Source organism: Manihot esculenta, chromosome 11 (assembly GCF_001659605.2).
Source record: "Manihot esculenta cultivar AM560-2 chromosome 11, M.esculenta_v8, whole genome shotgun sequence".
NCBI classification, from domain to species: Eukaryota; Viridiplantae; Streptophyta; class Magnoliopsida; order Malpighiales; family Euphorbiaceae; genus Manihot; species Manihot esculenta.
The window spans coordinates 458044-481835 of record NC_035171.2 but is presented as its reverse complement, the minus strand read 5'-3'; the positions used below and the strand labels follow the sequence as shown (position 1 = coordinate 481835).

The following is a 23792-nucleotide window of genomic DNA, read 5'->3' as shown; positions in this document are numbered from 1 at the left end:
TTTATTCTGTTTCCCCCTTGTTCCTGAGGCTCAGGTAAGAAAAACCATGCTCGACTCTTATGGCTTTATTCATTATGCACACGAAACTGCTCCAAATACATATATATCTATAGAACTTGAAAATTTCCCAGGACTAAAACAAGTAATCAACTCATGAACATAAGCTTGAGCCAGACTCAAAGAATTAGATATCTCACACACAGGGATATAAAATTACTGAATCAAATTATAGAAACATATTTCTCTTATACATAAAAAAGCTAGGTGATCCTGGTGAAGATGATTTTGATACACTGCAACCTCTCATCAAGCCTCTTATCCAATCACAACTGTGGTATCAAAGCACAAGTCACAGATCCAACAGCAGCATAAAGCAAAGAGGCTGCATATTTGATTAAGAAAAATTGTGCAAAAATAAGAATACACTGTTATCATAGGAATTATGCTAAAAGAAATAGGATTAATTGAATTGGAGAAGAAAGAAGACTTACCATCCTTCAAGAAAGCTTCTATCCCCCTTGGGTTTTGAGTATGGACAACATTTTCTTATCCCAACTGTAAGTCATTTTAGAAGCTATATCAGATTCAGAACATAACAAAACTGAAAAACATCAATCTGAGAGAGAATGACCTGGTAAAGGCGGTTTCTTTTTGTTTGAATTCTGTTTCTTGGGCTGCTGTTTCTCTTGCTGATTTTCCATTGTGAATCAAAATTATGAGCACAAGTACGTACAAGCATGTAAGTGTTATTGGTCCCTTTAAATAATGGCATTAGTGGGATGATTTACTTTGAGGAATAGTTTGGTGGCTATCATGCATAATCTAGCTTTTGTCATTCCTGAAGCATCTCAGAATCAGAATGTCCAGTTACATCCGCAACAGAGTTAATTAAAGAATAAAACTATTTAACAAAACAAAAGAAAGGAAACTTGAAACCGCTGATAATGACAATATGTAGCTGGTAGATGCTCCTGCCTAGCATTAACAAATTATATGCTAACTGAACTGATCTGGAGTTCGAGTGCTATTACAGAATCCCACTAAGACGATTTTTAGTAACCTCATCAATTAATTAAATTAAATTGAGAAACTCTGATAGTTGTTAAAACAAAAAAAAAAACGGGTAATTCAAGTCAATAGATATTGGCAGCTTTTCTAGAGGTTTTCTGCTGTGATATTCTTCTGCCAACTGCTTCGAGAATTTCTGAAATTATTGATGCACTTTTGACTTATTTGCATGAGAATATATGCTTTTTTTTTTAAATTATTTTTAAAGATAGAATTCATTAATATAATGATATATAGTCTAGGCCTCTAGTTCAAAGAGAAACCTAGCAAAGCCCAGTTAAAAAGGTCCAGACAAGAAAAAGCCCACCTTGAGAAATGCTGCGTCAAAACATTTGATAGGCCTTCGTTTTACTTAAATCTATTATTTTTACATTTCAATGAATTTTTCATGATGAAATTGATATGTTTAGAATTGTAAAAATATTTAAATATTCAGGTATTTACCATCTTGGTTATTATATATTATAATCATATTATATTTCAATTAATTTAATCTAATATGCTTTTGGGATTTAAACCTTGAACCTCTAAAAATTTTAGTCTGAAATTTACCACAAAACTGTACACTTTTATTTGCTATTATTATATATTATTTTCATATTAATTATTAATTAATCATATATTTTTATAATTGAAATATAATATTGTCATTTTTAATATTGTTTGAACTTTAATAAATTAAAATTAATAAACAATTTTAGACATATTATTCCTCCCATCTCACTTAATCTTTCCAATCAAACATTATTATTATTATTATTATTATTATTATTATTATTAGAAACAGAAGAAGAAGGCTCCTGCTTTTTGTGTTTTGTATTTTAGGTGCACTTTTAATAATTATGATATACTCATATCCATGAAATTAATTTATATTGATTAATTTTAAATTAATATATATCTATATCATGCTTACTTTCATCATAAATTAAATTATTTATCACTATGTCATCTTTTAATATATTTTATAATTTTTATATATTCTCTTTATAAATCTTATAATAAACGTCAAACCATACTTGTACATAAATACCGTAAATAGATAAAAATTAATATTCAATGAGACAATTTATAAATATTATTATTTATTTAATTAATACTATGAAACTATATTATTTATTTTTAAAAAATTATAACATAAAAGACAAAATTAAAAAACGTATAGTATAAAATATTTTAAATAATATAAACTACTCTATAAAAATACAATCTTAATTAATAATTAAATAAACCTAAATTAAATAAACAAACCTGCTATCAAAAGAACCCTTAAATCTCGACTCTCCAGTCTACTGCCGCCCTCCCCTCCCCTTCACCATTCCGCCTCTCCTCTGGTACATACGTGCGCCTCCCACCGCTCGACCCTCTGCTCTTCACGCTGTCAACGTCATTGCTGCCTCCGTGCTGCTTGCTGGGTTAGCTGGTCCTGGTTGATTCTTTGCTCTTCTCCGCCGCTTCCTCTGGTCCTCGTCGCTGCGTCCGCTGGTCCAGTCTTGCTGTCCGGTTCTGCTCCTCGCTGCGTTCTCTCTCACTGAAGGTTTGGATGTGTTTTTTTAAATCGTGATTTCAGATGTGTGCTTTCTGAGATTTGCGAGATTTATTTGATGTGGATTTCTGAAACTTGTGAAAATATTAAGATTTATATGAAGGTTGTATTTGTGAGATTATTGAAAATTATTTGTAATAAACACTACCATTCAGAGTTGTTTTTGTGAGATTGATATTGTTTTAGTATTTTGTTGAAATGTGAGATTTTTGTGTCGATTTCTGATTTTTTTTGTTGGGATTATGAGTTAATCGGGTTCGGGTATTGTCAGGTATTAATTGGGTGATGGTAAACGGATTTGGTATGGGTACGCCACGGGTAGTGAAAATTAATTTTCAAACGGTTTCGGGATGGGTCCGGAGATAGTTTATATATGAATGGATTCGTGTTGTGTATTTAGAATTTCGCGGGGATCACCATCCCTAAATTTCTTTTATCATCTTACGACACTAAAACCTTAGCAAATTCTCGGCTTTTTTCTTGTTTTACAGCTTCGCTCTCTCTATCAAAAGGTTCCCCACTTCGAGAAATGTTGCGTCGAAACATTCGATTAAGGAGAGAGTATTTGTACAGGAAGAGCTTAGAAGGCAAAGAGCGATTGCTCTACGAGAAAAAACGCAAAATAAAAGAAGCCTTAGCTGGTAACAAGAAAATTGTGCCAAATTGTTCTAAATTCTGTGTGTATTTGTAGACTGATTTATCTGCTTTCACAGAGGGAAAGCCCATTCCTACTGAGCTCAGAAACGAGGAGGCCGCACTTCGCCAAGAAATCGATCTCGAGGATGAAATCACCGCAAGTATGCATGTTTTCTTTTTTTTGTTTGTTTAAGACTGGGAGTGGAGTTTAACTTGACCAAGATTTTGAATTTTTTATGTTCTCTAATTGATTTTATTTGTGGCTTAGTTGGGCTTTACTTGTAATACATTCATTACTTTGTGTTGTTTGAATATAGTTCCAAAGACTCATATTGATGATGAGTATGCAAATGCAACTGAAAGAGATCCTAAAATTTTGCTTACTACCTCTCGCAATCCCAGTGCTCCGCTCATACAATTTGTAAAGGTTGGTGTGTGAACCAGCAGTGTTTTGTAGTTTCTTTCAGCTCCTCCTGTCCATCTTTTATTTTGTTAATTTTGTTGGTGTTGTGTATATGGTTTTGCTTTGATCATTGATGGTGATTCAATTGCCCTTGTCCTGTAGGAATTAAAGTTTGTCTTTCCCAATGCAGAACGTATCAATCGTGGTGGTCAGGTTAGTTCTTTGCAGTTGCACATTATGTTGTTGTTTGAGAATGTGATAACATGATTACCACAGAAGACCTGTTTCTAAGTTCTTATTTTGATTTCTTTAATCCTATTGATTGAAGATTCATGTTTTGCCAGTAACTTAGGAAATTCCAACGAGAACTTGTACTTTTTGCTCCTGAAATAAAACTATACTTTTCTGTCAGCAATTATGAATGTAATTTTAGGGGAACGGTAAAAAGAAGAACTATTCTTTACATCCTCATATTTGATGCTAGATAAAGGAATTGCTAATCAAATTTGTTTCATTAGCGTATGTAGGAATCTAGATTTGTGACCTGTATAATTCAAGCTGCAAGTCGGAGTGCAGTGTTTCAGTCAGATACTCGCTATTGGTTTTAGGACAATAGCATTATAATATATAAATGATTTTGGCAAAACATTGGAGTTCTATAATGTGTGGCACATTATTGCATATTTTACTTCTTTGCAGGTTATTTCTGAAATTATTGAAAGTTGCCGCGCGCATGATTATACAGATATCATTTTGGTTCACGAGCATCGTGGTGTGCCTGATGGTTTAATTATAAGCCATTTACCTTTTGGTCCAACTGCTTATTTTGGATTGCTCAATGTGGTAAGTATTCTCTTTATTGTTGTATCTTTTTGGGCCTATGATTTAGCTTATTTGTTTGGCTGGAAATATATTAATCAAGTGTTAAACTGTAGGTTACTAGACATGACATCAAGGACAAGAAAGCAATTGGAACAATGCCAGAGGCTTACCCGCATTTGATTCTGAACAATTTTAAAACAAAGGTTTCACTTCTCTAGTACCAAACATTTATATCTCACTGTTGTAGTGTTTAATTCCAAATGGAAATTTAGTAGTTAAAAAAGGATTTATTATTATTGGGAAAATAATTGATGCAAAAGAAGCTATTCAGTACAAGCAGAGTAAGGTTGCAGCTTTGTTGCTGGCATCCTTGCAAGTTTAAGAAATGGTGCAAAGGGAGAAGGTTGATATTCAAAGATCCCATATATTTATTTTCTTGTCATGTGATATTAATTTTACAGTTTGTCCTAGTTTTGACAGTGGAGTTGCTAAAACAACTGTTAGATATAGGCAAAATAATGGGAGATTTTTGTTGTCGGAACCCTGATGCAATTCCATAACCGTATTGGTCATATTGTGCATTATCTGCATTTTACGTGTTTGTAGGGTAGTAACAGCACTATGAGTATGATTCACAACAAAATGCTTATTATTAATGTGTTTTAGAAATTAGCAAATAGGAGTCCCAGTAAATAAAACATGTGACTGAGATTCACTTATGAATAAGCCAGATTTATGTGACCCTGTTTTGTGGCTCTTATTTATCCACTATTGCTAGTTGATAACTGAATGGTGATTTTTTTTCCCCTTTTTTGTCTTTTACTTCTGATAGCTGGGGGAAAGGACAGCTAATATTTTAAAGCATCTTTTCCCAATGCCGAAGCCAGACACGAAACGAATTATCACTTTTGCAAATCAGTCTGACTATATTTCATTCAGGTTGGTGCATTGTCTAATTCCTTGAATTAAACTTCGGTTTATAATTATGCTATTAGTGAAATTTACTTATTGGCATACATTTTCAACGTTGATCGAGTTATTATTGGTGTACTTAATTATTGGGCGTCTCTTATATGTTTTTATCTGAAGTTTGCACTTTCTCATCTTCTGCAAAGAAATATTATTCTCAAAATCTTTGTTCTTGCTCCACAGATTCATTTTTGGCATATTTTGTTATTTATACAGCCGAAATTTCACATTTTAAATATATTTTTTTTAATGATTTATCTGTCATTATCTCTCTTGCTAACTTGGGAATATTGAATCATATGTATGCTTCCCCTTCTCCTTCTGCTGATATTCAGTTGTTACAATTGTAATAGGCACCATATCTATGAAAAGCATGGAGGTCCCAAGTCTGTTGAGCTCAAGGAGATTGGTCCCCGGTTTGAAATGCGGCTTTATCAGGTAACAATAATGCCAATTAATTTACTTTCCTTTAACTCCTACCCAAGTTATGAAGGGCTGGTTTGCCTTTTTATTTTTTTGGATTATTGGTAATATAAAAGGAGTTTGTTCTTGTTGTAGAAAAATCTTGATACTCTGTTGGTGGTCATTGCACTGGATGATACCTTGTTTGAATTATTATGACATCTCATTTTGGTTGCTTTACCTGTTTTGATTATCCAGATAAAATTGGGAACAATGGATCAGAGTGAAGCCCAGATTGAGTGGGTGATTCGACCATACATGAACACATCTAAGAAACGGAAGTTTCTTGGGGATTGACACAACCTCTAAACCTTCAAATATTGCACCTTTTTCCTCTGTATTTTTGGCAAATTCTGAATAGAATATTCTTAAGCTAACCGAGTCTTTATTATTAAAATGTTATTGTTCTATCAGAGTATGTTATGTTAAATAGCGGCAGGTCCTCTTCCTAAAAGCTTCACCTTATCGAACTGATTCAATATTCAGGTAAAATTGATTTATTATTATTATTTTTTTTCCAAATAAGTCAAATTGTGACAATAGAAATCTACATCAAGGTCAAATGGATGTGTTACATGGCTGACATTGATCTCCACAACTTCTAACCAAAATTGCAAATCTATGCTAATATACCAAATTGGTGGCTCTTTGCACTGTCTTTTTGTACAGTACAGTGCATTGCATACGGGGTTTTTGAGGAAATAACCTTTGGAAATATCAACGAAGTACCTTCTAAGTGATATATTAACCGTATCTTTTCAAATTTACCCTGTGGATACTAATGTTATTTTTATTTCTAATTGTTGAATGTAATGTTATAATCTAATAAATTTTGAAAAATGTATTCTTTTGTTAAAAACTAAACTAATTTATTTTATTAAATAAAATAGAAATGTTTCGCTGCATATTGGAACGTAGTATAAGACATTTAAAACATTGAAAGAAGTTGTGAAGCACGACCAAGGCATTGATACAGATAATCCAATTGTCTAAACAGATTATTTGTAGAATTCCATGACACCCACTGCATCATAAGCAACATAGCAAATGAGTTGAAACCGTGAAAAGCCAGTAGCCTTGGCCAAGTCCTTGAACTCTTCCTCAGTCCTTTGCTTCCCTCCAGGGAATAGAAACATCATCACATCCAATTGGCATACGTATTTAGTAGCAATGCTTGAATCCAGTGCCCGTGGCATTATATGGCTCACCACAATCACCTTCCCACCCTCTGGCAAAGCATCATAGCAATTCTTGAGAATCTTGGTGCACTGTTCATCACTCCAGTTATGAAGAACGTCCTGCGCAAAATCAACATTCCTAATTTAACTTGAATGCTTGAAAATTAATGTTATCAATTATCTTGAATGTATATATCCCAACCTTACCTTCATCATAATAGCATCTGCACTTGGAATACCTGACAACATATCTCCTCCAACGTGTTTGACACCTACATATATATAATAACACATCTTTGTAAATCCAGCATGTTTCTGACTCCGATCTATATTTATTTATAGATGAATGTCTTAATTGTGATATATACTGTGTTTTGAATCTGTAATGAACCAAATAAATCTTATTTTGGCATACCAAGATGAGGTGGAGCTTCTTTAACCACGTGAGGCAAGTCGAAATTAATGCCAGCTATAGAAGGGTACTTTGAAATAACCATGTTAATGGCAACTCCAGAACCGCCACCCACATCCACCAGAGATTTCAGTCCCTGGAAACCATTGTAGCTATCAAGAACTTTGCTTATGATATAAGAGGAAATGCTATCCATGGCTTTGCTGAAGTCTTTCACCGATTCTTGATCTGAACTTATGTATTTGTACATGGGTACCCCATGGGCTCTCTCAAATGGATTCCCACCTTCAAGAATTGAGTCCTTTAGGTAAAACCTGTAATATATAAAACAATAGCTATATTAAGAGAATCAATTATAAATTATGAGAATTTAAATCTCCTAATTAATAAATGTATACTCGCATGAAAACTTTTATGAGTGGGTCTAAATCCCACTTTTATTTGTGGTTTAAAGTTCATGCAGAAAGTAATTGAATCTCCTAGGCATAATATGCAGTAAAAAAAAACAACGCACCAGGCCTCGGTTAAAGCTTTGGCATCAGCAGGGAAAGCAGCCATGGAGACTCCATGTTTATTGTCCCGAACGAAAAACTGACCAGTGGAAGAAAGGCCATAACGCCTTTCAATAAGACCATGAGAAGAAGTGAGCAGCGAGTAGGAAGCGAGGAGTCTGAGCAGGCGATCAATCATGGAAGGAGCATCTGGGTTGCGAGTAGGAAGGTGAGCAGTGATCTCAGCAGCAGTGAGAGGACCTGCTTGAGCAATGATGTCGAAAAGCTTCAGCTGCAGACAAATAGCGAGGGCATGAGAGAATACATAAGCGCTGCGAAGATATAAAGCAAAGCTATAAGCTTCATCATCCTGCTGAGAAGTTGGTAAGGAAGTTGAAGAACTCATATTCTTCTTTTTGTGTTGATAGTTGAGGTGCTTCTTCGGTTATTGCAATTTATACATGTAGGATCTGCAAAATTTTTCTATTCTGACACATAATTTAAAATTAAAAGAAATGAATTCTGGATATACACATCAAAACGTACAAGATTTTCCACGGAATCTTCACATGAAAGATCAATCCCATGTGTCATGGCCATACCATCACCACTGCTTCTGTCGGTCTGCCAGACCTTGTATACCGGTTTTATATTGATGATCGATCATATGGTAATACATATATACTAATGGCACTATTTTTAATTTTTTTATATTTATAATTATAATATCTTTAATTCAGTCTTTAATAGTGTTAATTCTTTGTTTGGTGTGAGTGATTTTATAAAAAAAAAAAATTTTAAATGAAATCATTCCTGATTTCATAAATAAAATGGAAGGTAAATAATTTTAATAGCATATTTTTGAAATTGGAATTGCTCTCGACTTTTGATGGATAAGAAAAGGAAAAAAAAAAGATTTTATTTCGGAAAAATAGTGATATTTTGTTAATATTAGGCACGGATTATTATAAATGCAGTGAACAAAAGTGGGTGTTTGGTGGGTGGGTTGGTAGCATTATGATTCACGATTGTCGAAATAAGTCAAAAATAACCTTTCTGGTTGTCAACAATTTACAACTGCAAATAACGGTGAAAGGATTGAATTCACAGGGAATTGAATACTTACCTATTTTTCTTATAAGACCAATAAAATAAACTGAAATAAAAATAAATTGAAATAAAAATAAAACCGAAAGAGAAATAAACTGAAAGCGGAATAAAAATAAATTACAATAAAAGTAAAATTAGGGATTTGAGATTGATTTGATTAAGAAAACGATTAAAATAAGTGAATAATAAAATAAAAGAAAATAAATAATAAGAAAACTCTAATTAAAATATTGGATCCATTTTAGCTGTTGGGATTGATCACAGACACTTTGTTCTTTTAGATTGATTCAATAGATTAGTTATGGAGATAGAAGACGCTTCTCACCACATTATCTCTCCTTATGATTAAACCAATTAGGAAACGTCTCTAATTAATTACTAATCAACAAGTTGCCAATGAACGTCCTTGGGTTTTAGGCATCAAAACAACTGTTAATTGCATTAAGAAATAGAGAGATCCAATCCTAACTATCCAAACGTATGGAGATAACGCTAGATCATGCAATTTCCTTGGGTTTTATCCCAAGTGTTCTCATGTAAGAATAATCTAAGCAATTACGGAATTAAATTATTCAAACTAACAAATAATTATTTTGTAATTAAAAATCAATGTAGCTTTCAATAACAAAATAATATGAAAATTAAGTATAAAATTGCATGAATATTAAATACCCAAAAGTTAAACAATATTTGATCAAGTCTCACAACCCATTAAACAATTAAAAATTCAATCAATATTCAATTAGATTAAAAAAATTAGCCACTTATTGGCTGAATTAAAAACAGAAAAATAAAAAAAAAAAGAAAAGAAAGAAGAACCGAATTCTTCCTTACGCCGGGCGGTGAAATTGCCGAGTTGGAATTGTATTGTGTGTGTTCGGCCGCTTACGGTCCTTTAAATAAGTGCAGAGGAGCGCTCTATTTTGGAATTTCTGGCCACGTGTGGTGAGTCTGCGCAGAGAGTGGGCTGCGTCCGTGAGTTTGGAGTGCTGGCCACATGTGAGGTGCTTGGTCATGGGCTGTCCATGTGTGTGGCGAAATGGAAACACCTTGGTGGGCCATGTGTAGGGCTGTAAATGAGTCAAGCTATTCGTGAGCTACTCGAGACTCGACTCGATAAAAGCTCGACCGAGTTCGGCTCGTTTTTTAAACGAGTCAAGTTCGAGCTCAATTTTGAGGCTCGTCACTTAAACGAGCTGAGCTTGAGCTCCATAGTATTCGGCTCGTTAAGGCTCGCGAGCTGGCTCGTTTTTAGGCTCGCGAGTAGGCTCGTTGAGAAGGCTCATGAGCAGACTCGTTAAATAGGTTCGTGAGTAATATTGTTTAAATAAATTGGTGAACCAATTTGTTAAATAAATTTATGAACAAGTTCATATATTATTAAAAAAATAAAAATAACTATAAAGTTATAAAATTTAAACTATTATAAATACTTGAAAATTATAGTATTGAAAATTACAAATAATTAAGATTAATTATTATAATTAATATTCTTTAAAATTAAATTATAAAAATCTTTTGTATATAATTATTATAATAAGATTTCATAAAATTAATGTATAATCACAAATAATTAATATTAATTATTATAATAAGTATTCTTTAAAATTATAGTACTACATGATAAATTGAGTTGTAAAAATTATATACATTTTAAAATTAAAGTATAATTATAAAAAATTTTTTGTATATAATTAAGCATACAATATAAAAGATGATAATAATTATCAAAATATATTAATAATAATTAATTAAGGTTATATGGATGTTGAAGTTGAAATTCAAGTTAACTAATTGAACAAGTATGAAGATGATTATGAAGATAATTAAATTATATTAGCTTGTTTCAACTGTTGGAAGTTGGAATCAACTTTATTCGTTTGATATTAAACTTTGTGTGTAATCTAATTTTATTATGCTGTTGAATTTATATTTATTTGTGTTATTTTAGTTATAAATTGTGTTATGTAATTTTTTTATGTACACTCTCTTTTTTTTATATTATTTAAATTAATGATGATTAAAAACTGATTAAAGTGTAATTATTAATTCGAGCTCGAGCCTGAACTTAAGCTCAAACCAAACTTTTTAATTTTGAGCTCGGTCTCGAACTTTTTTAACGAGTTTCTTAATTGAGCTTTCCGAGTTCGAGCTCGAGTTTTATTAACGAGCTTCTTAATCGAGCTTTTCGAGTTCGAGCTTAAATTAGGCTCGTTATTAAATCGAACGAGCCTTTCACGAGTCGAGCTCGAATCGAGCTCGATTATAATATTTAATTCTCGAGCCGAGCTCGAATCAAATATTAGAGCTCGAGTCGAGCTCGAGCTTCCAAACTTTTTTAATAAACGAGCTTGAGCTTTACAAATCTCGGCTCGGCTCGGCTCGATTACACCCCTAGCCATGTGCAAGTGAAGATGCGCTGTCCATGTGAAGTGGAATTGAAGTGCAGTCCGCTTGAGTGAGCGTAAGTGGCGGGCCAGCGTGAGTGGCGGGCCATTGCGTGGTGGTTGGTGAAGATTGGTCCATGCGAAGAGGTCCATGTGAAGAGGTTTTGAAGCTGGCCCATGTGCGTGAATTTGTGGAGTGCGGGCCGGTCCACGTGCTTAGTCTGGTGGGCGGTCCCGTGTGCTTGGTCTGGTCCATGTGCGGGAATGGGCCGTCTAAAGTGAAGTGGATTGAATATTTTCCTCATTTTAGCCCGACTTGAATACCATTTAGCAGACTTGCTCTCTTTTGTACCAAATAAGACAGTTTCTGGGGATTTTCTCCAAAATATTATTTTACATACTTTTCTGCAAAATAATATTAAAAACACTAAATTAAGCAAAAATTATATAAATATTTATCAATAATATTAATATAAATTAGACTAATTTATGCTCTACCACATTAGACAGCCTGATTTTTAATTTTCATTTGTATTTCAATCATCTCAATTATTCATTTAATATGATTGTGTTTAAATTTTAAATTACAAACTAAATTACTCTATTCACTATTTTAGAAATTTTATTAATTTAAGCTCTTTAATTTTGCCTAATATAAAATTATTTTTTCTTTTAATTATTTACTTATCTAGTAATTAATAATGATCATTGTATATACAACGAACGATTGTATCTGATAGTGGCAAATGCATTATAAGATCGCAAAAGTTTTTCTATTTCATGTAATGAAACCAAATCATGGAGAAAATGTAAAGAAAAGACAAAGCCATTTAAAATTGTTGGAGCTAAATAGATCAAACATAAACTGACATTAATGAAGTAGAAAGGAAGACAATATAGACATGAAAGAAAATAGACTCACAGCTGCCGGAAGAAAACTCTTTTCTCTTGTATTTCAAAACACACTTACATACATCATCATCAGAACATCTTTTTGCTTTACATATATATATATATATATATATATATATATATATATATATATATATATATATATATATGTATATATATATATATATATTTACAGAGATATTACAAGGGTTTCAGAAAATTTTAGGTGACAAAATTATAGTTTTTACATTTGTCAACAAAAGAGTGGCTTGATAAGATACCATTAAAGTTCTCTAGAATTAACTACAACTATACTTAATTAATTTACTAAATATTCTGGAACCTTCATTGATAAAACTCTCAATTCTAACACTCCTCCTTGAGAGTTTTTTTAGAAACTACCAACTTGCTTCTCAAACATTCAAACCTGTTTTTTGAAAGTGCCTTGGAGAGGATATCAGCAACCTGCATCTCAGATTTGCAATGCACTAGCTTCACTTCTTGATTTCTTTCAGCTTCTCTGATTGCATGATACTTGACTAAGATGTGTTTGGTCCTACCATGTTGCACTGGATTGTTAGCAATGGCAATAGCTGACTTGTTTTCACACCACAGTTGTAACGACCCTAAAATCGGACCGCTACCGGCGCTAGGATCCAGGTCGGCATAAGGCCTCCGGGACCCGTAGCAAGCATGACATTTATCCTGTAAACCTGTTTAATCCCATACATGATCAACACATACATAATAACTTTGAACTTTTCCTTACATTCATTCATTCATTCTTTCATTCATTCATCAAACTCAACCTGTGCATGCACAATACATAGACATAAACATTAACTCCTCTTTGGAGCCTCATCATAGCCCCAATGGGGTGACATCACATAAATTGAGTTTGGTTACATAAACATCAATAAAATCATGTACTCAAAGGGATTAACAACATTACACTATAGTCAAGCACAACTCTAAACTTCCATAAGCATCATTACATCACATTTCTATATCATACTTTTACATAACTGTACTCAACATAACATATCATCATTTATCATGTCCACACTAGCTATTACAAGACCATGACTTCATTACTCTTGCTGACCTCCTGGTATACCCTATACCTGCATACCTGGGGGTTAAGGGAGAGGGGTGAGCTACTAGAGCCCAGTGAGCAGAATAATAAAACATAGCATTTAAAACATATGATATCATGGAATGCATCACAGCACAAACATTTCACATCAAGGATGAACTTGTCACCACTTAGCCCTCCATACAGTCTAATCATGCCAGGGGCGTAGTGCAGGCACACCTGGACTTCCATAGCATATCATACATATTCAGTCATGCCGGGGGTGTAGTGCAGGCTCACCCGGACTTCCATAGTCTGTCATACTATATGAGGGCTAATGGATCATTCAACATTCATCCACATCAACAACATAAAGTGCAATGCGACATATTCATGAATTCTAATGCAAACACCCTAGTATATCTCATGGCATTCATGATGCGTGAATCATGCTAAAACATTCATTATTTATTTTGAAATCATAGAGAGTTATTCCACTCACCTCTGGCTAGCTCTGACAAGACTCGAAAGCAGCTATCTCACTGCTGGGGTCCTCGGTTCCTCGGGTCCGAACCTACACAGGTGGACTCAATTGAGGGACCTAACAAACATAAACATAACTCTAAACTACTCCCCAAAAACCCCCCTAGAACATCATGAAACAATCATAGAAAACATGTAAAGGAGGGCTGGACAGGGCACTTTTGGCGGCAGATTTGGCGGCCGAAAGTCCCTCCAGAGCCGAAAGTCAGGCAGGTTCGGCGGCACCTTCGGCGGCCGAAGCTCCCAGACAGAGACGAAACTCATACATGTTCGGGGGCACCTTCGGCGGCCGAAAGTCCCTTCCAGAGCCGAAAGTCATCTTTCGGGGGCAGGGTTCGGCAGCCGATTCATGCTACCACAGGTAGGTTCGGCGACCGAAAGAACCTTCGGCTGCCAAACCTGATTTCTCCCAGAAGGGCAAAAACTCAGCTCAACATGCATAAACGCCTCCCAACTCATTTAATCATGCATTTTCCTATTCTACAACATGCATACTCAAGCATACAAGCTCCTAGGGGCTCCAAACTATCCTAAGCCCCATCTACAACACATCAAACAAGCACATACAAGCCACATTGTCCATGAACACATCAAAAACCCATAAACTCAACATAAACCTATACATGCATTTCTACCCTAAAAACTTTATAAAACTTACTTAAAAAATGAAAGGAACTATGGATCTACTCTTACCTCTTGTAGAACGAGAGGAGATCTGACTCGGAGATGGGAGAGATCCGCTCTTTGGTCTCCAAGTTTTCAAAACTTGCTCTTTTTGCTCTAAACTCTTCAAATCAATATAAAGCTTGTTAAAACATGAAAGATCGGAGGGAAAACAGCAAAAACGAACCAAAGGAGAGCATGAACTCACCGTGGCCGAAAATGGGGAGAAAACTCGCCCGTTTCGGCCATGGAGCTCTTATCTAGGGTTGGCAGACCACCTTTCGGCAGCCGAACGTGCCCCCACATCTCATGCAAGTTCGGCGGCCGAACATGAGGTTCGACGGCCGAACCTTTGAGACTTGCGGAAGCCTAACTTGCCCCCCTAAACCATCCCACGTTCGGCGGCCGAACTTGAGGTTCGGCGGCCGAACCTGGAAATGCCTCCTTGGTCTTTTTCATTCAAAACTCAATTTCCTTTTTAATTAAAATCATAAAATACATTAAACATTTCATGAAAACATGGTTTTTCCCTTCTAGAGGTTTTCGACATCCGAGATTCCACCGGACGGTAGGAATTCCGATACCGAAGTCTAACCGGGTATTACATTCTTCCCCCCTTAAGAACATTCGTCCTCGAATATTCACCAAACAACACACAGCATGGCATACACATGGTCATACAAAGCATAAAACATAAACATTCATACAAAACACATAAAACTCACCTTAAAAGAGATGAGGATATTGCTGGAGCATGGACTCCCGTGTCTCCTAGGTACACTCTTCGATGTTGTGGTGATTCCAAAGGACTTTCACCATCGGGATTTCTTTGTTCCTTAGCTTTCTGATCTGGGTGTCTAGGATCCGTACCGGCTGCTCAACATAGGTGAGATCCTCTTGGATCTCCATATCAGGCTCACTAAGAACCTTGCCCGGATCTGACACGAACTTTCTTAACATAGAAACATGGAAAACCGGATGGATTCTCTCCATTGAAGTAGGCAAGTCCAGCTTGTACGATACATTCCCAATCTTTTGCAAGACTTCAAAGGGTCCGATGTACCGTGGAGCCAGCTTACCTTTCTTCCCGAACCGAATCACCCCTTTCATTGGAGACACCTTGAGCAATACCAAATCCCCCTCCTGAAACTCTACTTGCCTTCTGCGAACATCTGCATAACTCTTCTGCCTGCTTGTAGCAGTCTTGATCCTTTCTCTGATTATGGGCACCACTCTGCTGGTAATCTCTACTAGCTCAGGCCCTGCCAAGGCCTTTTCTCCTACTTCTTCCCAACAGACAGGCGACCTGCACTTCCTTCCATATAAAGCTTCATATGGGGCCATCCCTATGCTGGCATGATGGCTGTTATTGTAGGCAAACTCCACTAAAGGTAGATGCTGCCTCCAAGAACCGCCAAAATCCAACACACACATTCTGAGCATATCTTCTATTGTCTGGATGGTCCTTTCTGATTGTCCGTCCATCTGAGGATGGAAAGCAGTGCTAAAGTCCAACCTGGTACCCATAGCATTCTGCAGACTCCGCCAAAACCTGGAGGTGAACTGGGATCCTCTATCAGACACTATTGAAACAGGAACCCCATGCAGCCTGACGATCTCATCAACATACACCTGCGCCAACTTGTCCACAGAATAGCCACTCCTGACAGGGATGAAGTGAGCAGATTTGGTGAGTCTGTCCACAATCACCCATATGGAGTCCAATCTGTTAGATGTCGCCGGTAGTGTAACGACCCGAAAATCGAACTGCTACCGGTGCTAGGATCCAGATCGGCTTAAGGCCGCCGAGACCCGTAGCAAGCCTGACATGTAACCTGTAAACCTGTTTAATCCCATACATGATCAACAATCATACATAAAAATTTAAAACTTTTCTTTCATACATTCTATCATACACCAAACTCAACCTGTGCATGCACTGAACATAGTCATAATCATAAACTTGACCCCTCTGTGGGATCTCATCAATGCCCCCAATGGGTGGCATAACAAGTGTTGAGTTGGCTAAACATAGTCATCAATAAACATTAAGATCATGTATCAAAAAGGGATTACAATATACTATGGTCAAGCACACTTCTAACCTTAATATCGTTACATTACATATCTATACATCATTATACAATCTGTCATGTCCACATTCTAACTATTACATACATAAGACTTCATTACTCTTCTTGACTTCTCTGTCTAACCCGTACCTGCAAACCTGGGGAATTTGGGAGAGGGGTGAGCTACTAGAGCCCAGTGAGCAGAATCATAAAGCATTTAAAACACATGCTATCATGGAATGCATCACATCACAATTAATCATATCAAGGATGAACTTGTCACCATTTAGCCCTCTACATATTCCAATCATGCTAGGGGCGTAGTGCAGGCCACACCTGGTCTTTCTCTTATACATAACATAACATAACATACATAATCCATGGTGCCGGGGGCGTAGTGCAGGCCACGTCCGGTCTTTCTCTTACATAGTGCCAGGGGCGTAGTGCAGGCCACACCTGGACTTCCATACCATATCATCATGTCATAACATATGAGGGCTAATGGATCATTCAACATCCATCCACATCAACAACATATTATGCAATGCAACATATTCGTGATTTCTAATGCAAACAACCTAAAATATCACATGGCATCCGTGATGCATGAACATGCTCAAAACTGATTTATTTACTTAAGAGCATAAGAGTTATTCCACTCACCTCTGGCTAGCTCTGACACTGACTGAAGCAACTGACTCACTGCTGGGGTCCTCGGTTCCTCGGGTCTGAACCTACACAGGTGGACTCAAATGAGGGACCAAACAACTAGAACATCACTCTAAAAACATCCCCCAAAAACCCCCTAAAACATCATGAAACAACTATAGAAGAACATGCAAAGGAGGCCTGGACAGGGCACTTTCGGCGGCAGGTTCGGCGGCCGAAAGTCCCTCCAGAGCCGAAAGTCAGGCAGGTTCGGCGGCACCTTCGGCGGCCGAAACTCCCAGACAGAGGCGAAACTCATGCATGTTCGGCGGCACTTTCGGCGGCCAAAACTCCCAGACAGAGACGAAAGTCTCCTTTCGAGGGCAAGCTTCGGCAGCCGAAGGCTGCCTCCACAAGAGGGTTCGGCGGCCGAAAGTCCCTTCGGCTGCCGAACCTGGTTTCTCCCAAAGGGCAGAAACTTGGTTCAAACATGCACAAATGCCTCCAAACTCAAACCATCATGCATTTAGCTCAACCAAAACATGCATACAAGCTCCTAGGGGTCTCAAACTACCTTAAACCCCAACTACAACACATCAAACGCACATTACAAGCCACATTGCTCAAAAACTCATCAAAAACTCATAAACTCAACATAAACTTACTCATGCATTTTCTACCCCAAGAACTTCATAAAACTTACTTAAAACATAATATAAGCTAGAGATCGACTCTTACCTCTTGAAGATCGAGAGTAGAGGCGACCAAACTTGGAGTTGGGAGAGATTTGAGTTCTTGAACCTCAAAGCTCCAAAATTTTGCTCAAAAGCTCAAATCTTCAAAACAAAGTTAAAACAAATGAAAAACTTGAAAGATCTAGAGGAAAAACATCAAAGATCGGTGAGGGACGGCGGAGAGCTCACCTTGGCCGAAAATGGGGAAAAAGCTCGCCCGTTTTCGGCTAAGGGACCCTTTTATAATGGCTGGCCAGGCCACGTTCGGGGGCCGAACGTGCCTCCGCATGCATGCTATGTTCGGCGGCCGAACTTGAGGTTCGGCGGCCGAACTTGAGGTTCGGCGGCCGAACTTGGACTTCCCTCACTTATGCCTTCGGGGGCCTAAGGCACACCCGAAATGCATGCATGTTCGGCGATCAAACTTTGAGTTTCGGCGGCCGAACCTGAGTTTTCCTCCAAAGTTATTTTCATTCAAAAACTCATTTTCTCTTTACTTAAAATCATCAAAAACATTAAAACATTTCATGAAAACATGGTTTTACCCTTCTAGAGGTCTCCGACATCCGAGATTCCACCGGACGGTAGGAATTCCAATACCGGAGTCTAGCCGGGTATTACATTCTCCCCCCCTTAAGAACATTCGTCCCTGAATGTTCCTCAACTAACACATAGCATGGCATACACATATCAAACATGCAAAGCACATAAAACTCACAGGGAACTAACCTCAGAAAAGATAAGGGTATTGCTGGAGCATGGACTCCCGTGTCTCCCAGGTGCACTCTTCCATATTGTGGTGGTTCCATAGGACTTTCACCATCGGGATTTCCTTGTTTCTTAGCTTTCTGATCTGGGTGTCTATGATCCGCACTGGCTGCTCAACATAGGTGAGATCCTCTTGGATCTCCACATCAGGCTCACTAAGAACCTTGCCTGTATCTGACACAAATTTCCTCAACATTGAAACATGGAAAACCGGATGGATTCTTGCCATTGAAGCAGGCAAATCTAGCTTGTACGACACATTCCTAATCTTCTGCAAGATTTCAAAGGGTCCGATGTATCGTGGGGCTAGTTTACCTTTCTTCCCAAAGTGAACCACTCCTTTCATTGGAGACACCTTGAGCAATACCAGATCCCCCTCCTGAAACTCTACCTGTCTTCTGTGGATGTCTGCATAACTCTTCTGTCTGCTTGCAGCAGTCTTGATTCTCTCTCTGATTATGGGTACCACCCTGCTGGTGATCTCTACTAGCTCAGGCCCTGCCAAGGCCTTTTCTCCAACTTCCTCCCAGCAGACAGGTGACCTGCACTTCCTCCCATATAAAGCTTCATATGGAGCCATCCCAATGCTAGCATGATGGCTGTTATTGTAGGCAAACTCCACCAAAGGTAGATGCTGCCTCCAAGAACCGCCAAAGTCCAGCACACACATTCTAAGCATATCCTCGATAGTCTGGATGGTCCTTTCGGACTGTCCGTCCGTCTGGGGGTGGAAGGCAGTACTGAAATCCAACCTGGTACCCATGGCATTCTGCAGACTCTGCCAAAACCTGGAGGTGAACTGGGGCCCTCTATCTGACACTATCGAAACAGGAACCCCATGCAGCCTGACGATCTCATCCACATATACCTGCGCCAACTTGTCCACAGAGTAGCCACTCCTGACAGGGATGAAGTGAGCAGATTTGGTGAGTCTGTCCACAATCACCCATATGGAGTCCAATCTGTTGGACGCCGCCGGTAACCCCACTACGAAGTCCATAGCTATATTCTCCCATTTTCACTCTGGAATAGGTAGCGGGTTAAGCATTCCAGCCAGCTTCTGATGTTCCAGCTTCACCCTCTGACACACTTCACAGGCTGACACAAACTGTGCCACTTCTTTCTTCATCGCTGGCCACCAATAAACTTTCTTCAAATCTTGATACATCTTGGTGGCTCCGGGGTGAACGCTGTATCTTGCATTATGAGCCTCCCTCATAATGTCTCCTTTTAGCCCTATGTCATCTGGTACACACAATCGACTCCCATAGCGGAGGATCCCCTTACTGTCAAATCTGAACTCACTGTCCTTGCCTGACTGAACAGTCCTGGCAATCTTCACTAACTCTGGGTCCTTATGCTGTTTCTGAGCCACTTGCTCCAGAAACACAGGTGTCACTCTCATCTGGGCCACTAAAGCACCGGTACCAGACAACTCCAGCTGTAGACCTTCATCAATGAGCTTGTAAAACTCCTTCACCACTGGTCTCCTCTCTGCCGTGACGTGGGATAGACTGCCTAGTGACTTCCGGCTTATGGCGTCTGTGTAATACCCGGCTAGATTCAGACATCGGAATTTCTACTGTCCGGTGGAATTCGAGGATGTCAGAGGTCTCTGGAAGGGGAAGAGAATGTTTTCGTAAATGATTTCAAGTGTTTTAAAGGGTTAGAGTGAAAAAGGATTGAGTTTGGAAGAGAAAAGGCCAAGGAGGCATTCTGCCATGTTCGGCCGCCGAAGGTAAAGTTCGGCCGCCGAAAGTGCCCAATGTTCGGCCCCCGAAGTTCAAGTTCGGCCCCCGAATGTTGCATGGTTTTGCATGCGATTCGGCAACCGAAGTTGAGCTGGTCAGCCAGCTATTGTGCACTCTTCCGTCGGTGAAATGGCCAGGTGTTGCGTCCAAATCACAGACAGAGGATTTGGCCACGTCTCTCATGACTCATCTATAGGGTTTTATCACCCCATGCACAGGTTTGGTGTCTTTCAAGTGAGTTTGAAGGTTTTGGGTCAAAAAGAGAGGGTTGGTGGTTTGGAGCTTGGGCGAGGTGTTGGTCCATAGATCAGCTTTTCGGTTGTTCCTCTTCTGGTTTTAGAAGGTAAGGGAAGGTTTTGAACTTCTTTTACTGATTTATACAACTTTTAAAGAGGTTAAGGGTAGAGTTGCATCTATAGGGTTTCAAGTTTAGTTGTTAATGTTTTATTGGTGTAAGCATGATTATGTGTATGTTTATTGGTTGTGTTGGGGTTGGTAGGTAGTTGTAGACCCCTTGAAGCATATACTGAAGTATATGTGAGTTGAGGGAGGAGTTATGCATGTTTTGAGCGTTAGAAATGGATGAAGGAGGGAGGTTGCCGACGGGGCTGAGTTCTGGATGAACTCAGGTTCGGCAGCCGAAGGAGGATTCGGCCGCCGAACATGCCAGACGTTCGTCTCTGGAGGAGACATTCGGCCGCCGAAGGTGCTGCCGAAGGTGCCCTGTCCAGCCTTCCTTTGCTTGTTTTGCATGTGTAATACCCGGCTAGAGTCCGGCACCGGAATTCTTGTCATCCGGTGGACTCCGGGATGTCGGAATCCTCTAGAGGGTAGGAGATATGAGTTTCTCACGAATGTTGTGTGGTTTATTGTGTTACAGGTAAATGGAACCAAGTTTTGAGTTGAAATGAACCAAGGCAGAGGAGCCAAGTTCGGCCGCCGAAGATAAGTTCGGCCGCCGAAAGTGCCCAATATTCGGCTTCCGAATTCAGGTTCGGCCCCGAATGTTGCATGGTTTTGCATGCGATTCGGCAGCCGAAGCTGAGTTGCTTAGCCAGCAGTTTTGTATCCCTTAGTCAGCATTTTGGACAGGTGTTATCACCAGATCATGTCCAGAAGTTGGTCACAGCTCCCATGCTTTATCTGCATGCGTTGAGCTGCTCAGGCTAAGGGTTTCACAGGTGTGGAAAGTTTTGAAGGGAACAAACTTAGTTTTGAATGTTTTGAAGCAAAAAGCTCCGTTTGTGCGAGTTTGAGAGTTTGAGAAGAGTTGGTCCGTTTTCCTTAGTTCAGAGTGTTCAGCTTCTTGTTACAGGAGGTAAGTAATGCTCTTGAACCTGTTTATGTGTTTTCTGAAGGTTTTATGGAAGTTAAGGGAGAGAGATGCATGTTTAAGTGAGAAGTAGTGGTTTTGATGAGTTATGCATGTATACATGTTTCTGTGTTATGTTTGATTTGTTGTTTGGGGTTATTAGATAGTTTTGGACCCCTGTGATCATATACGTGAGTATATGTGTGTTGAGGAGTTGGAGTATATATGGTTTGAGTGGTTGAAGGGAAGGAGAAGATGGTTTGCCGTTGAAGCTGAGTTCTGGATGAACTCAGGTTCGGCAGCCGAAGGTTCATTCGGCCGCCGAACCTCTTGCATGGTGGCTTGGCTGCCACAGCCTGTTTTGCATGTTCGGCTCTGTTTGGGGGATTCGGCCGCCGAAGGTGCCGCCGAAGGTGCTTGAGTTTCGTCTCTGGAGAGGACTTTCGGCCGCCGAACCTGCCGCCGAAAGTGTCCTGTCCAGCTTTCTTTTGCATGCTTTGCATGGATAGTTGAGTGAGTTTAAGGGATTCTTGGGGAAGTTTAAGAGAGTTATTTCTACGCTTGTTTGGTCCCTCATTTGAGTCCATCTGTATAGGTACAGACCAGAGGAACCAGAGAGAGCAGCAGTGAGTACTGCTCCAGAGGTTCAGAGCCTGCAGAGTCAGTCAGTCCAGATAGCCAGAGGTGAGTGGAACTAAACTTAACTCTTTTACTTGCACAATGGAATGTTTTAGCATATCTCATGCATCATGATTATGCCATAGGGTGATTGCATTAGTATTCACGAATATGTTGCATTGCATCGTTATTTGGTGATGTGAGTGAATGCTGAATGATCCAATAGTCTCAGACAGGAAGTCCAGGAGCCTTTGACTACGCCCTGGCAGGTATAGCGAAGTCCAGGAGCCTTTGACTACGCCCTGGCAGGTATAGCAAAGTCCAGGAGCCTTTGACTACGCCCTGGCAATGGTAAGTACAGAGGTGTTATATACACATATACATATATGACAGGAAGACCAGGTGCTCGATTCTACGCCCTGGCACAGAGTTACTGGGACTATGTGGTGACAGGTTTACTCTTGATGTGGCTTGTCTGTGATATGGTGCATTCCATGAGATCATATTTTACTGAGATGTTTTACTGTTCTACTCACTGGGCTATAGAGCTCATCCCACTCCCTTAACCCCAGTTTTGCAGGTTCAGTGTACAGTGTACAGGGACAGTCCAGCAGAGTACAGGAAAAGTAAAGAGATCTGTAATAGCTTAGAGTGGACATGTAATATTAAAGAGATGTAATAGTTGTTGCTTGACCTAGTGATGTATGTTTTGTCATGATCTAGATATGTATATATGTTTTCCTGTATGTGAAAAACCAGGCTTAACAGGTATGAGTTAACCCATCTAGAGCAAGCTCTAGTCAGGGATACAGAGTACAGAGTACATGAGTACAGAGTACAGAGATAGTGCATGCACAGGTTAAGCCTTGGTTCAGAAAAGAGTTTTATTTTCACAGAAAATGTATGATCATGTATGAGGTTTACAGGTACACAGAGAGTATAGCAGGCTTGCTACGGGTTCTGGCGGCCTTAAGCCGACCTGAATCCTAGCGCCGGTGACGGTCCATTTTGGGGTCGTTACAGATTGGTATCAGAGCCCTAGGTTCACATGATCGGACCTATAAGACAGTGTTGGGCTCAGACAGGTTAGAAGTGGTCAAGCACAATAGGAAATCATGTCCACTAGGATAGGGTCTTGAGTCCTATCTGCTATGATATGCCATGAGTGTTGTATGTGTATGATTGATATGTGATGTTTATGTGCTAAAGTGGTATGTTATATGTTGTGTTTCC

At 38.7% G+C, this 23792-nt stretch overlaps 2 protein-coding genes and 1 long non-coding RNA gene across 5 annotated transcripts; 1 reads left to right on the top strand and 2 right to left on the bottom strand.

Moving 5' to 3' along the window:
- Positions 1-35: 35 nt before the first annotated feature.
- Positions 36-819, bottom strand: LOC110626897. Its single transcript, XR_002489805.2, has 3 exons — positions 632-819; positions 492-555; positions 36-382 (listed from the first exon to the last, which is right to left on the bottom strand). It is a non-coding gene; the product is annotated as an uncharacterized LOC110626897 (long non-coding RNA).
- Positions 820-2333: 1514 nt separating this feature from the next.
- LOC110625550 (U3 small nucleolar ribonucleoprotein protein IMP4) lies at positions 2334-6316 on the top strand. Its single transcript, XM_021771185.2, has 10 exons — positions 2334-2605; positions 3106-3255; positions 3328-3411; positions 3568-3677; positions 3816-3866; positions 4353-4496; positions 4589-4678; positions 5308-5414; positions 5798-5882; positions 6105-6316. Exons 2-10 carry the CDS (start codon positions 3144-3146, stop codon positions 6201-6203), a joined length of 882 nt encoding a protein of 293 aa, XP_021626877.1. The 5' UTR covers positions 2334-2605; positions 3106-3143; the 3' UTR covers positions 6204-6316.
- A 442-nt stretch (positions 6317-6758) lies between these two features.
- Positions 6759-8677, bottom strand: LOC110626912 (caffeic acid 3-O-methyltransferase 1). 3 transcript variants are annotated; one of them, XM_021773099.2, is made up of 5 exons: positions 8534-8677; positions 8011-8279; positions 7500-7810; positions 7292-7356; positions 6759-7204 (listed from the first exon to the last, which is right to left on the bottom strand). In XM_021773099.2, exons 1-5 carry the CDS (start codon positions 8585-8587, stop codon positions 6905-6907), a joined length of 999 nt encoding a protein of 332 aa, XP_021628791.1. In that variant the 5' UTR covers positions 8588-8677; the 3' UTR covers positions 6759-6904. The 3 variants fall into 3 exon arrangements, with proteins under 3 accessions (XP_021628791.1, XP_043818043.1, XP_043818042.1); XM_043962108.1 differs by having other exon boundaries at positions 8011-8457; positions 8534-8663; XM_043962107.1 differs by having other exon boundaries at positions 8011-8426; positions 8534-8602.
- Positions 8678-23792: the final 15115 nt, after the last annotated feature.